The sequence below is a fragment of the Palaemon carinicauda genome, chromosome 14, assembly GCF_036898095.1.
Source record: "Palaemon carinicauda isolate YSFRI2023 chromosome 14, ASM3689809v2, whole genome shotgun sequence".
NCBI classification, from domain to species: Eukaryota; Metazoa; Arthropoda; class Malacostraca; order Decapoda; family Palaemonidae; genus Palaemon; species Palaemon carinicauda.
The window spans coordinates 11,312,404-11,327,728 of record NC_090738.1 but is presented as its reverse complement, the minus strand read 5'-3'; the positions used below and the strand labels follow the sequence as shown (position 1 = coordinate 11,327,728).

General features: G+C 37.8%; 1 protein-coding gene across 1 annotated transcript in view; it reads left to right on the top strand.

Moving 5' to 3' along the window:
- The window catches only part of LOC137652680 (glutamate receptor 1-like), an 89,457-nt gene that overhangs the window by 17,782 nt on the left and 56,350 nt on the right, over positions 1 to 15,325 (top strand). Inside the window, exon 2 of the mRNA XM_068386084.1 lies at positions 8,277 to 8,473. Within this exon, the coding sequence (XP_068242185.1) occupies positions 8,277 to 8,473 (197 nt within the window). The remainder of the gene's footprint in view (positions 1 to 8,276; positions 8,474 to 15,325) is intronic.

The following is a 15,325-nucleotide window of genomic DNA, read 5'->3' as shown; positions in this document are numbered from 1 at the left end:
CATCAAGGGCGTGACTCGCTCAACCACCAAAGCAGATTACGTTCTCGCGGCGATACCTGAGGACACCTTCCCGGAAATATCCGACTGGCTTTGTGAACAAGAAGACACCCCAATAGCGTATGACGCCCTCAAAACATACCTTCTGCAGCAGTACTCGCCGTCGCCAGCCGCCCGTGTAGCAAAGCTTTTTCAGCTCTCGCAACAACCGTTGGGGGACCAAAGGGCTTCGCTTACCCTCAGGGAAATGACCAGTATCGCTCGCCTTCAACCTGCCGCAGACGGCTCTCCTCGTGAGGTGAACCTACTTCGTGCCCTTTGGATACACCGTTTACCCAGAACTATACGCGCTGCCATACCCGATGTCGATAGTTCACCCATAAAGGACTTGATGACCAAAGCCGACGCCCTCATGGACAGCCACTTCAAGACCTCCATCAACGCCTCCACCCTGACGAAGAGGATGCCTATTCAACGTCAACCGAAGCTGACATGAATGCCGTAGGACATACACGCCTACACCGTGACGTGCCGAAGCAGGGACAAAGCCGCCCACCACCCAACAATCGCTCGCGCCCCAACAAACGACTTCTACAGCTACTTACTACTTCCCATCTGCCGCAGTTTTGCTACTACCACTTCAGATTCGGGGCAACTGCGAAGAAATGTGCCGAGGATTGTCAGTGGCCAAAAAACGTGTAAGTAGGCCATTGCTCGTGGCGGTGGCCTCCCGTTTCTAATCTTTTCTTTTTACATGATGCAGGAACAGGCGTGCGAATTTTGGTAGACACGGGTGCTTGTCGTTCTCTTTTGCCAAGGAAACTCTTCAAGACACGAATTAGTCTGTCTACATCTGCCGACGTCCGCTTGGTAGCTGCCAACGGATCTGCGATACCCACCTACGGTTACGAGAACCTCACATTATCGTTCGGAAACGGTAAATTCAATTGGAAGTTTCTCGTTGCTGACGTCACATTGCCAATCCTCGGTGCGGATTTCCTCTCTCATTTCCACCTTCTGGTCGATGTCGCCCAACGACGATTGGTCAACGCAGACTCGTACTTGTCGACACCTCTTCAACCCGTCCCCTCTAACCTCGCTCTCCACATTAGCGCACCCACGAATGCCTACGCCCACCTCCTCACGTCGTACCCGGAAGTTTTCTGTCCAGAACTTCACCAAACGCCCACGATTCCTGCCAAGCACGGTATTTATCACCATATCAAGACGACGGGACCCCCAGTCTTCGCAAAATTCAGACGTCTGGCACCGGAACGATTGGCAGCCGCCAAACACACGTTCGCCGAAATGAAGGAAATGGGCCTTTGCCAAAAGGCCTCCAGCCCATGGTCGTCACCCTTACACATCGTTCTGAAGAAAGACGGCTCCCTCCGTCTGTGCGGGGATTACAGGCGCCTGAACATGCATACAGAACCGGATCACTACCCCCTCCCAAACATTGCCGACGTGACCTCCTACCTGCACAAAGCAAAGGTTTTCTCTACGCTCGACCTCCTGAAGGGGTATTATCAGGTGCCTATGAACCCAGACGACATCACCAAGACTGCCATCACCACTCCGTTTGGTACATACACCTTCAATTACTCCTGTTTAGGCCTTCGTAATGCTGGGGCCACGTTTCAACGTCTCATGGATGGCATCTTAGGGGACCTCCCTTTCTGTGTATGTTATGTGGACGACATACTTGTGTTCCCCTCCTCAAAAGAGGAACACCTCCGTCACCTGCGCATCGTGCTCGACCGCCTGCAACAAAACGGCCTTGTAGTCCAGTACGACAAGTGTACCTTTGGCGCCAACGAAGTGTCGTTCTTAGGGCACCGCATCACTCCTGAAGGAGTCCACCCCCTCCCTGAGAAGGTAGCAGCCGTTCAGAACTTACCCGTGCCCTCGACCGTCAAAGCTCTGCAGGAATTCTTGGGCATGATCAACTATTATCACCATTTTCAGCCAGCCATTGCCGCCACTCTTGCTCCCCTCTACGCCTCCCTCAAGGGTAAGCCAAAGGACCTGAAGTGCGGTCCCCTTCAAGAAGCAGCCTTCTGCAATGCAAAGAAGGCCCTATCAACTGCTGCGGCTCTCACTTTTCCTATCCCACATGCCCCTCTCCTTCTCTCCACCGATGCCAGCGACGTCGCTATTGGTGCAGTACTCGAGCAGGTGGTCAAAGGCTCGCCCCGCCCATTGGCCTTCTTCAGCAGAAAACTGTCCAAGGCAGAATCGGGTTATTCTACATTAGATCGAGAATTTCTGGCGGTGCACTTGGCTGTCCGTCACTTTCGCCATTTCTTAGAAGGTACGCCCTTCGTCATTCGCACAGACCACATGCCTCTGGTGCACACCTTCACTCGACAGTCTGATGCCTGGTCCGCCCGGCAACGCCGACATCTCTCCGCCGTGGCTGAATACAATTGCACCCTTCACTACGTCCCTGGGAAAATTAATCCCGTTGCCGATGCCCTGTCAAGAAACACGTTGGCTGCCATTCAACTGGGATTGGATTACAACGCCCTGGCTGAAGCCCAACGACAGGATCCAGAGTATCAAGCATGTAGGACATCCTGCACGTCCCTCCGTTGGGAAGACTTCCCCCTCGAAGACTCCAACACCACCCTCCTCTCTGACGTCAGTACTGGTAGACCGCGACCTTGGATTCCTGCTCCCATGCGACGGTAGGTGTTTGATTTCATTCACGGCCTTTTACATCCCTCGTGCCGTTCTACTGCACAGCTGCTGACGGCAAAGTTCATTTGGCACGGCATTTCTAAGGATGCTAAGGATTGGGTCCGCGCCTGTACTTCTTGCCAAACTGCCAAAGTACATCGACCCACGGATTCCGGAGTGGGCACCTTTCCTCAACCTCAGCGTCGTTTCGCACACATTCACGTCGACGTTGTAGGCCCCCTACCCACATCACAAGGACATCGTTACCTGTTTACCGTCATCGACCGCTCCACTCGTTGGCCTAAAGCCATTCCTATGGAAACTGCAACGTCCGCCTCATGTACATCTGCCTTACTCTCTGGATGGATTGCAAGATTTGGTATCCCTGAGCATATTACTTCCGACAGGGGAACCACTTTCACCTCTCAATTGTGGACATCATTAGGGGATCTCCTGGGCATCACCCTACATCTGACAACGGCCTACAACCCCGCTACCAATGGAATGGTTGAACGTTTTCATCGCACCCTCAAAGCAGCTTTGATGTCCCGCTGCAAGGATTCCAACTGGTTTTCTCAGCTTCCCTGGGTCCTCCTGGGACTAAGGACCACTCCTAAAGACGCCCTCGACGTCTCGGCAGCTGAATTGGTGTATGGCGACCCGTTGGTCATCCCTGCCGAATTATTTCCTTCTACAACATCCTCCGACGATCTCCAGCGCATACGTCACGTCTTGGGAAAATTTACTCCATGCCGCCAGACTTACAAGCCCCCAGTGAAGCATCACATACCAACAGACTTGCACTCTGCAACGCACGTCCTCCTGCGTGACGACACTAGCAAGCCACCGCTAACGCCCCCTTACACGGGCCCTTTCCTTGTGATCCTCCGCAGTCCGAAAGCATTCCTACTAAACATTCGGGGCAAGGAAGACTGGGTCTCCATTGATCGTCTAAAACCTGCTTATCTTCTGCCAGATGACCCGCCTACAGTTCGCCTCTCTAGATCAGGGCGCCCTATTTAACATGTACAGTATGTCATTTTTAGGGGGGGAGCCATGTACCAACCGTGTGTCACACGATCGTACATAATTCATTTTGTATATATTATGCTTGTATCTTCGCTCCTCCCTCGCACTAAAAAGAACCAGAATAAACATGTCTGCGTTTCTCCTATGTAACATTGTCTGTTTCTCGAACATGTAATTTCCTGTCGCCTTGAGGTTTTGTATATAAAGGAGAGTGTTCTATAATAAATTAACTCAGTTGCTTTCACACTGCCTTTGAGTTCACAACCTTCTCTCGGCCCGTGACACTTCTTTAACCCTCGTTTCTTTTCCGCAGTCATCATCTTTCCTACTTATGCCTTCTGGGCTTCTATTATAATTTGAACATATAGTCATCACACTTGTTATTACTAGATCATTATCATTGTTGTTATCGAAATTGCTGTAATTTCTGTATTTTCTCTCCTCACTGGGCTATTTTCCCTGCTGGAGCTCTTGGGCTTATAACATCCTGCTTTTCCAACTAGGGTTGTAGTTTAGCAAATAATAATAATACATACATACATATACCAAGGCATTTCCCCCAATTTTAGGGGGTAGCCGACATCAACAAATGAAACAAAACAAAAAGGGGACCTCTACTCTCTACGTTCCTCCCAGCCTGACAAGGGACTCAACCGAGTTCAGCTGGTACTGGTAGGGTGTGCCACAGTCCACCCTCCCCCGTTTTCCACCACAGATGAAGCTTCATAATGCTGAATCCCCTACTGCTGCTATCTCCGCGGTCATCTAAGGCACCGGAGGAAGCAGCAGGGCCTACCGGAACTGCGTCACAATCGCTCGCTTTGTCCTCCCTTGAGTCCTTTCCATGTTTGCAAGTAGGTTTTTAGTGCTTAAGAGTAAACGAAGCATGCCGAGAAAAACATTTGATGAACATTTTACATTATTTTACGTTCTGGTTTTACGTGAATATAAGTGTAAAAGGTCTCGGTAAGGCGAATTCTAATTGGATACGTTGGGAATTGTTACTCACACATACATTGATTGATTGGTTGAAAGATTTCTGGCATCCTACTCACACATACATACACATTATATATATATATATATATATATATATATATATATATATATATATATGCAGATGCAGAAGAACCACAGGGAAAATGAAAATACGAAATATACGCTTAAGTCCTTACTAGTTTCGTGATACTTCTTCAGAGGAGACGCATAAATATATATGTATATATATATATGTGTATATATATATATATACATATATATATATATATATATATATATATATACATATATATATATATATATATATATATATATATATATATATATATATATATATATATATATATATATATATATATATATATATATATAATATATATATATATATATATATATATATTCATTCAAATATATTCCAGCTGTGCCCAGATTGTAAAATGATATTCCCAATCTCGCAGTTTTATCGGTGAAACTTCAGAAGTTGAAACTTGCAACAAATGATTTCATTTTAAATATGTAGACGTTTCTTTATAGTTTACAGTATATTTGACAGATCTATTTCAACGCTGTGACTTATCTTAATTTTTTTTAATGCATTACTTCTCATATATAGTTTATTTCATTCTTTCCTTCCCTTATTTGTCTATTTTTCCTTGTTGGAGTCCCCGAGTTTGTAACATCCTCCCTTTTTAGTAGGGTTGCAGATTAGCTAGTAATAATAATGATATATATATATATATATATATATATATATATATATATATATTTATGTATATGTATATTATATATATTTTATTATATATATACATTATATATATATATATATATATATATATATATATATATATATATATATATGTATATATGTATGTATTTATATATGTGCGTTTATATATATATTTTTTTCATGAATATTGGTTTATTATATGTAACATATACACGGAAAATATGTATTTTAGGATATACAGTATATAGATGTATTGTATATACTATTTATTTAAGGATTTCAGTTTACTTGCCATGTTCCATGATACGATTTTGAAGGGTTATGCAATGAATGAAAATGTAAATAGTCAACTGATGGAGTTTCTAGTGTTGGTAAATATATTTATGCGTCTGTATGTTCTATAAACTCCCCAAAATAGGAAATATGAAATATCAAGTAAGGCATTGTTAGAATTGGTACTAGATATAGGCCTACGATAGTGATGAACTTTTCAACCTGATTTTGGCTCCTTGCATTATCATGGAGCCTAAAGGGCAAATTAAGAATATTCAAATCCTTACGAGATAAGTTCAATGTGACTTTCGTACCTTCAACTTGAACATTTTCGGATTTCACTGATTTATTTAATCAAGTAGATCAATAAACCTGATTTTAGATAGAAGTGAATCTTAAAAGAAATAGTGATTCCAATGTCACATAACATTTGTTGTCTTTAGTAACCACACTTTGTTAAAGAAAATAGATCTTTTTGAGTGAATAGGTTAACTATCAATAATGACGACAGATCGATGAAAATTTTTCTTTCTGACAAGGTGCACTCCTAGTTGGCAGCTTACAAATTGAGATACTTTTTTCGTGTATTTTGCCTATTTCACGGCTTCAGGAGTTTTAATGGGAAGTTCATACCTCTTTCGAAACTACCCTTGAATTATCTGAGTGGATGTAAATTGTTAGAAATCCAGTGAACGGGTTTTTTTTTTTCTTTTTTTTTTTTTTTTTTTTTTTTAGATATATTCTCTTTGGTAAATTGAAAATTAATTTTAACCATTATAAGTAGAGAAGACACCAGTTAATAACGCCAGGAAACCTTTCGATGCATGGATGAACTGTATCATTGTGTATATGATAATTCAGAAAATTGAAAATTATTTTCTCAATACCTCGTTTACCGGACGGGTAGGGAAGCAATGAACATTTTAAAATCAAGGCTCAACTTCCAAATGTTCGCCTACATATTCATTTTTCTCGTAGAAAGGTAAAATAAAATAACGTTAGAACTGAATATTTTTACCTTGCTGTATTGAATAACTGACCTGAACGCGAAGGAATTCCGAAAGTTTGTAAAAGAGCTAGGATACAAATGGGATCACCATGTTCAAGTGCATTGCTACAAATAGTTAAAAATTTGTGAAAGTGTCATAAATCGTATTTCAAAAATCTTGCTCTTTTAAGAGATTCATGTTAACCATTTCGATCAAAGTGAACTTTTTAAAGCACCATAGTTTGTATTTTAGAATATATTTGTCATATTTCTTCACACATGCTAAAACTTCTTCACAGAAAGTAGTTTAGAGTTATGATAAATATTTGTCATAGTACACATGTTTGAAGGTTTGCAAAAACTTTACTTGAATAAATTTGGGAAAATCTAGGGTCCAAACTGGCTCATCATCATCATCATCATCATCATCATCATCATTATCAGCATCTCCTCCTACGCATATTGACGCAAAATGCTTCGATTAGATTTCGCCAGTCGTCTCTATTTTGAGCTTTTAAATCAATACTTCCCCATTCATCATCATCTACTTCACGCTTCATAGTCCTCATCGATGTAGGCCTGGGTCTTCCAACTCTTCTAGTGCCTTGTGGAGCCCAGTTGAAACATTTGGTGAAGTAATCTCTCATGGGGAGTGCGAAGAGCATGCCCAAACCATCTCAATCTACCCCTCACCATGATCTCATCCATATATGGTACCCGAGTAATCTCTTAATAGTTTCGTTTCTAATCCAGTCCTGCCATTTAACTCCTAATATTCTTCTGAGGGCTTAGTTCTCAAATCTACAAGACAGAAAGTATTGTTGTAGAGAGCGTACCTGTGATGTATTATATCTGCGTCGTATTTATTAAATAAACCATTCTAATTGCCTTAAAAGACAATTTTTTTTTCTAAAAGTTATAATAAAGCTTAGTGGTTATCGCTCCTTATGATCCATCAAACGGACTTTATAAAGGATTTACTCTTAATTTATCAACCAAGATTTAGATGTTGATTGAGTTTTAAATTTTTACTATACTTTTACGTTGTTTCATCAATTTAATGAACTACTTACACCAGTCATTTATCTATTTTATACCTGAAGCTATTTGAAGTACATTTTGATCACTTGGTCGCATTTTTTACCAGTCTTAAAGATCAAGACTATTCATCTTTTAGTTTCTGTAACTCTGATTCATATGTTTGTTTGATCATATATCTCATTCTTACAGATATATCTGCAATCAAATTCATTATATCAAGCACGGAACATCGACAACACCTATAGCAGTGATTTCTATATATCCCGAAAAGAACAGTTCATTTAGATTAACCTGAAAATCATCAATGATCTCTGTTATGATAACAGATAATGACCACTTAATCAGAAAATTGTTTGGTCCTGTGTACTCAAGCCTATGGTAATTATTTACCATTATTTACGTATTAGATCAATTTGATCGTGACATGAACGTTGATTTTTATTATATGTGGAAAATATCTTTTATATACCACTCTCAAAAGGAATTTCACTTATCATTCCTGTATCAACCAATTGAAATTATCTATTCGCCTAAATGAAGAGAGAAGACAGCGAGGATGGAATCCTTTTCCAAGACGAAGAAGAGATTAATCTTGTTAATGTTCAGCGTCCATTTCATAACAGCATCCACAAGTGCCACCACTAGGTCGGAGTGCCTCTGTCTCTGCCAGATGATATATGACGTCACCACAGCCAACAGATGGCTGTCTGTAACTATTGTCTTCACAGATGAGGAAGGTAAGTTTCTCCTGTTTACCTCTGTGTCTGTGTGTTAAAATTTCCTTGCCTTGTGCAAGACACGGGTTCTTGCGTTGGCAGCCCGTAGGCGAATGTAATTGTAATAGTTTTTGATTTACTATGAAAGAGAGAAAACGTCCCCCAAGGAGGTTAATGCTTTCGCCTCTGTTTTTCACCAGCATAACTCAAGAAGTTATGGATGAACTTTGATGAAAATTTTAATATATGTCAGAAGTTTACTAACTTACAAGTGATTAGATTTAGATGTGGTCCCGATCACCATCAGGTTTCATGATTTTTTTATTATACAGTAGAGTCATTCACGGTGAATATATGACAGAGGGAATACTTGGATCGTTGACTTGATAATTGAGTAAAGTGTTGAGAATCTTCATAGGCCGAGGTCTGGAAACTTTGATTACTCTTTCTCCAATTCTAAAAACTACAAAACATTGTCAAATAATTCCAACTATTCCGGAATTATATTTTCTGTTACTTTATTTCTCTGCGATTGGTAATAATTAAAGCCCTGATACGTATTATTAAAGCTACCAAATATATTTAATGTATATGATTACCATATGGTGTGTGTATATATATATATATATATATACATATATATATATATATATATATATATTATATAAAATTTATATATATATATGTATATATATAAATATATATATATATATATATATATATAAATATATATATATATATATATATATATATATATATATACATATATATATATACATATATATATAATATACAGAGAGAGAGAGAGAGAGAGAGAGAGAGAGAGAGAGAGAGAGAGAGATGAAAATTTTCTCAATAAAAGTGTGAAATAGTTAAAACCCAATAAGTAACGAAAGGAAAGCTCTTAGAAAAAAACATAAATCATAAATGTTCGTAGATCGTAAACTAGCATAATTAAGTTAGGTAGTCGTCAGAACTTTGTCATTTATTCTTTACTAGTGTACGCGACCCGTCAAAATGACGACTAAGTATTTAGATCGATATGCACGCGCAGGCGCCCATCCACAAATACAACCCTTTCTGGCCCCTCCCCCTATCCTAACAACAACACGGTAGTTTAGGCAATTTATTTGGTAATGTTGTTTCCGCGTTTACTTCTCACGGTATCCCTCTCACCAGGGTATGACTACTTTTTCTTCCTCTACCTGAGGGACGAGGAGAGTCAGATTAGTTATACGTTGTGTGTGTGTATATATATATATATATATATATATATATATATATATATATATATATATATATATATATATATGTATGTGTGTGTGTGTGTGTGTTATATAGGGGAGATTATGTGATGCAGGATTAGATCTGTAATGATAAAGTTTTTATATATATATATATATATATATATATATATATATATATATATATATATATATATATATATATATATATATATATATATATATATATATATATATAGAGCTTCCTTCTCATTATGAAATGTAAATTTACGAGTTATTTTTCTGGAATATTTATTGACTGCAAGAACGCTCACCGCATTATAGATATCTGTTAGTCTTTAGTATTTATGAAGCTTGTTGCCATGGTTTGTGTTCATGTCCCAGCAGTTCTTCTGATAACGATGGTTAACAATGTCCTTATTTTGCAACCAAAATCTAATTTTTTCACCAGTCTCTGCAGTCTCTTTTCACCATCCCAAATGAATATCAAATCACTTGCGGACATCACATCAACAACGCCATAATTCTTCCACGGTGGCTTCTCTTATTCCACAACATTGTTTTTTCCTTACGTTAATAGTAATGGACCTTAGCATGAAATAGGTATAGAATAGCTGCACACTCTTATCAGAAGCTTGCTGTTATACCAAGCCAGATGCCTGGCCCCTGATAAATCATTTATTGCATATATCTTGCATCCTGAGTACACTCATACTGCACAGGAAATTGTAAAGCAAACTTCCTGAATGCAGTTGCTGTACTAAGACTTTCAAAATAAAATGAAAAAAACTTCATCTCTTACCACGATCTGGTCAAGTACAGTTATTGCTCTTGATAACATCAAACAATGTATTCGTATATATGATACATGAATAAATGAATACACATTCTGACAGTGATGTGTTCTTCCGTGATTAACGAATGTCATATGTATTGTCGTCATGCAACGCAGAGTCAAAACATGTTACGTTCCAAGGTATGGAGACCAACGCTATGTACATAGGCTTAAATATAGACCTAGGTGACGTAGATAATTAGTCTCGTTACATTTCGATATCATCTTTATATGTTGTGGCGTTAATAATAGAGGTGATTATATGAAGTAATAGCCTGGTTGACTTCCTTTTCGTGCGTCAGGATACGAAAGACAATTTTTTTTTTTTTCCAGCAGATACGAGCTCCAGCGTCGCCAATGCCCAGAATTTACAAAAAGAAGAAACCTCTGGCAGTGAAATAGAATGAGGAATATGCTTTTTAATGTATTAGGTTATAATTAAGATGAATATTTAGAACTATTGATTTATAGGACGACAGTAAGTAGTAGTTATCATTAGGTGCTACTGAAAACCTTTTTCGTCTAGGGAAATTGTCATCATGTACTAACTTACTGGTCATAATGACATTAATTATATCAATTAAGCCATTGTTCTCTAGTATTGGGTAGTGCCATAGCCCTCTACCATGACCTTCCGCTGTCTTAAATTAGAGATTTCTTTCTTGGGCGTACACTCGGACATGCTGTTCTATCTCATTTCTCCTGTTCTATCTTATTTCTCTTCCTCCTTTTTTTTTTAGTTTTTATAATTCATATGCGAAGGATCTAATTTAATGTTGTTACTGTTCTTGAAAAGTTTTTATTTTGGCTCTCTTTGGTTTTCCTTTTAGGTTGAAGTACAAACATACACACACACATTGATATATATATATATATATATATATATATATGTATGTGTATATATATATATATATATACATATATATATGTATATATACTGTATGCATATATATATATATATATATATATATATATATATATATATATATATATAAACACATAAATATATATACAGCAACAACAAATGCAGCCGTTTCTAGTAATCTACAGGACAAAGGTCTCATACATGTCGATATTCATGTATAGGATTTGGCTGTTATTATCATGCTGATCATTGCAGATTGGCAATAGTGGGAGACATAGGCTGATCGCTCATCGCAAACCAACCTAGTAGGGGTGGCACTGACTATAGTCCATTTCTTTTATCGAGGCACATTTGCACCGACTCGCAGCGGTGCCCTTTTAGCTCGGAAAATTTTCCTGATCGCTGATTGGTTAGAATTATCTCGTCCAACCAATCAGCGATCAGGAAACTTTTCCGAGCTAAAAGGGCACCGCTGCGAGTCGGTGCAAATCTGCATCGCTAAAAGAAATTGACTATAGTACAGCCTTGCTGACCGTGGCGCGTGTAAGAAAATTGTAAATCGTTCAGTGTTTGTAAGGGTGTTCGACATTTGATGAAATCCCTAATTGCGTGCATGAATTCACTTATTCTTATTTCTATGAATCCACCCTCTGTTCGTCGAAGTCATCGTCATCGAAGTCTGGGAAACCTGCTGTATGTTGATAAAAATTTAGCTTTGTATTATTAATGGCCACAGATCTCTCTCTCTCTCTCTCTCTCTCTCTCTCTCTCTCTCTCACGTATATATTTATATATGTATATATATACCTATCTATCTATTTATCTATCTATCTATCTATCTATATATATATATATATATATATATATATGTATATATATATATCTATCTATCTATCTATCTATCTATCTATGTATATATATATATATATATATATATATATATATATATATATATATATATATATATACACATACATACACAGACGCACACGCACGCGTTTATACCTATGCGTATGTTCAAACATACGTATTTCCAATAGACCAATTCCTACGCAAACACACGCAGATATATACTGTACCCATTTATGTACGTTGAATACTTACACAAATTGCTAAATCAAGTACCTTTGAAACAACATCAACCTTGAAATATGGTATGAAATAAATTATTCATATTCATGGTAATACAATACCCTAATTTAACACGATTTCATCACACTACATTATATGGCCTGCCTTCTGATTGATATATTAAAACCATATGATTGACTGCACTGTAATTGCTCAGTGGCTATTCTCCTCATGGTAAGGGTATAAGAGACCCTTTAGCTATGGTAGCAGCTCTTCTAGGAGAAGGACACTCCAAAATCAATCCATTGTTCTCTAGTTTTGGGTAGTGCCTTAGCCTCTGTACCATGGTCTTCCACTGCCTTGGGGGTAGAGTTCCATTGCTTGAGGGTATACTCGTGCACAATGTTCTGTCTGATTTCTCTTTCTCTGGTTTTGATTGAATTTTATAGTTTCTATATGAAAGATCTATTTTAATGTTGTTACTGTTCTTAAGATATTTTATTATAATTGTTAATTACTTCTCTTGTAGTTTGTTTATTTCCTTGTTTCCTTTCCTTAATGGGCTATTTTTCCCTCCTGTAGCCCTTGGTGTTATAGCATCCTGCTTTTCCCACTAGGGTTGTAGCTTAACTAATAATAATAATAATAATAATAATAATAGTAATAATAATAATAATAATAATAATAATAATAATAGTAATAATAATAATAATAATAATAATAATAATAATAATAATAATAATAATAATAATAGTAAAGACGTGAGTTTTATACTGGTTGCCGAAGCAAATAACTCGTGCTGATTTATCAAGTTCGCTTTTCACCTTCATACATAAAGCAAAGAGAAATGTCAATTATTCCTCTATCATCGTCAGCCGTTGCTAGTCCACTGCAAGACAAAGGCCTCAACATATCTTTACACTCGTGTCTGCTTATGGTCTTTCTATGCCAGTCTATACCTGCAAATTTTCTAGTTCGTCAATTCATCCTTCCCTAGTAACAAACCTGCAATGTTCTGCATACTTGTTTTTTCGTTAGGTACCATGATGTTGCAAAGTCACACGACACCCATTAGGACATTGATTTTGCAATTGAGCTCATCAAATTACCATAGTAGATTACCGGCAAGTGTAGTTTACGTTTGTTTTCGTAATAGAACGGGTTTGCCGCAACTCACCGGTATTTATGTTGTAAGATATTCTTGAGAAAAATTGTTCTTCAACTGTGAGAATGTACATCCTGTGTGCTAAGGCTGCTTTTGTTTTGATTATAATTTACGTCTCTTCAATCCTTAAAACTCTTTATCACCGCTGGACTAAGATCATAAGGGCTGAAATTACACCAGCAATTCATTCACATTTTCCCGGCCAAAGTTGTCAAGTGTTCAGAGAATTAGAAATGGATTATTTATCGTCACATAAAATAAATAACTATTTCTTTACATGTCGCATAATTTCGATCCTAAGATGGAACTTAAGGCGGGATTCCACCGAGGTAACATTCTGGCAACATGTGGCATGCTACATTGTCGCATGGGCTAAGTGTGTTTCAACCAGTTGAACAGAAGGCAACATGTTGCATGCGATTGTGTGGCATGCGAGAGGTGGCAACATGTTGCCATGTTGCCTGACGCATGCGACAAGATTTAGCCTGTTGCCTAGTGTTGAACGTACGCCTTCCCTTCCCACCAGTCGCGGGAAGGATTCCGTGTTGAAAGGCAACAAGATGAATTGGCCACAAGAAAAAACCGTAGAATTCATAGAAGAGTATAGAAAACTTGCATACTAGGCTGGTTTGCTGTGAGCAATCAAACTGAAGTCGACCACCATCGATGCATTTGTTCTTGCTGTTGCAGTATTATGCTATGTATATATATATATATATATATATATATATATATATATATATATATATATATTACTGTGAACTTTATATATATAAAGAGAGAGAGAGAGAGAGAGAGAAGAGAGAGAGAGAGAGAGAGAGAGAGAGAGAGAGAGAGAGAGAGAGAGAGAGAGAGAGAGAGAGAAATTCTGACAGAAAGGATAACGTTTATAAAAGCCGAAGGAATAGCGTTCATAAAATCATTCTTCATTCGTGGATGAAAAAGTATGTTAAGGTAAAATCTATTGTTTAACTCTTCCCCCACAACCACAACTCCGTTGGGGGGAAACCAAAACCAATGAATAAACATCAAGAAATTTGATGGTCAGGGAGACAACACGAAAAATATTTTGAATTCTCTTTACCTCTTGTCTAGTTTAAAGTGATAACGTTAAATTATGAAATGTTTCAATATATATCTCAAACCCATAATTATGTCTAACTACAACCCTACGTTTAACAATATGTCTGAAATAATATTGATAATAAAAAAAAAATAGCAAATTCATGAAATGAAAAATTAAATTCTTTGGTAAAATAAAAATGCACAAATAAAAAGAAAATGAGTGGCGTATAAATTTTATAATAATCCAGCATAAAAAAGAAAATGTATGGATTGTTAAAATTTTCAAAAAATAGAAGATTTTGAATTAAATGGGATATATGAAAGATATAGAATAGAAATAACTAATTGGGTAATAATATTTGAACAAGTTCAAAACCATATAAATAACTACACGAAAACATAGAGAGCACATGACAGTGTCAAACAAAGTAAAAATAATTTTGAGCAGTGCTACTGCCCATAAATAGTTCTCTCTTCCACCACCGGTGCTTTCTTTTAGTTTTTTTTACGAACATTGCACAGCACTAGATATGCAGCAGCAGCGACCATCTGCTGAGACATCGTGTTGCCAACTGGCTTAGTTTTTGTTGAATTGGTGGAAAAGGTTTTGTGGCATTCAACAGGCAAC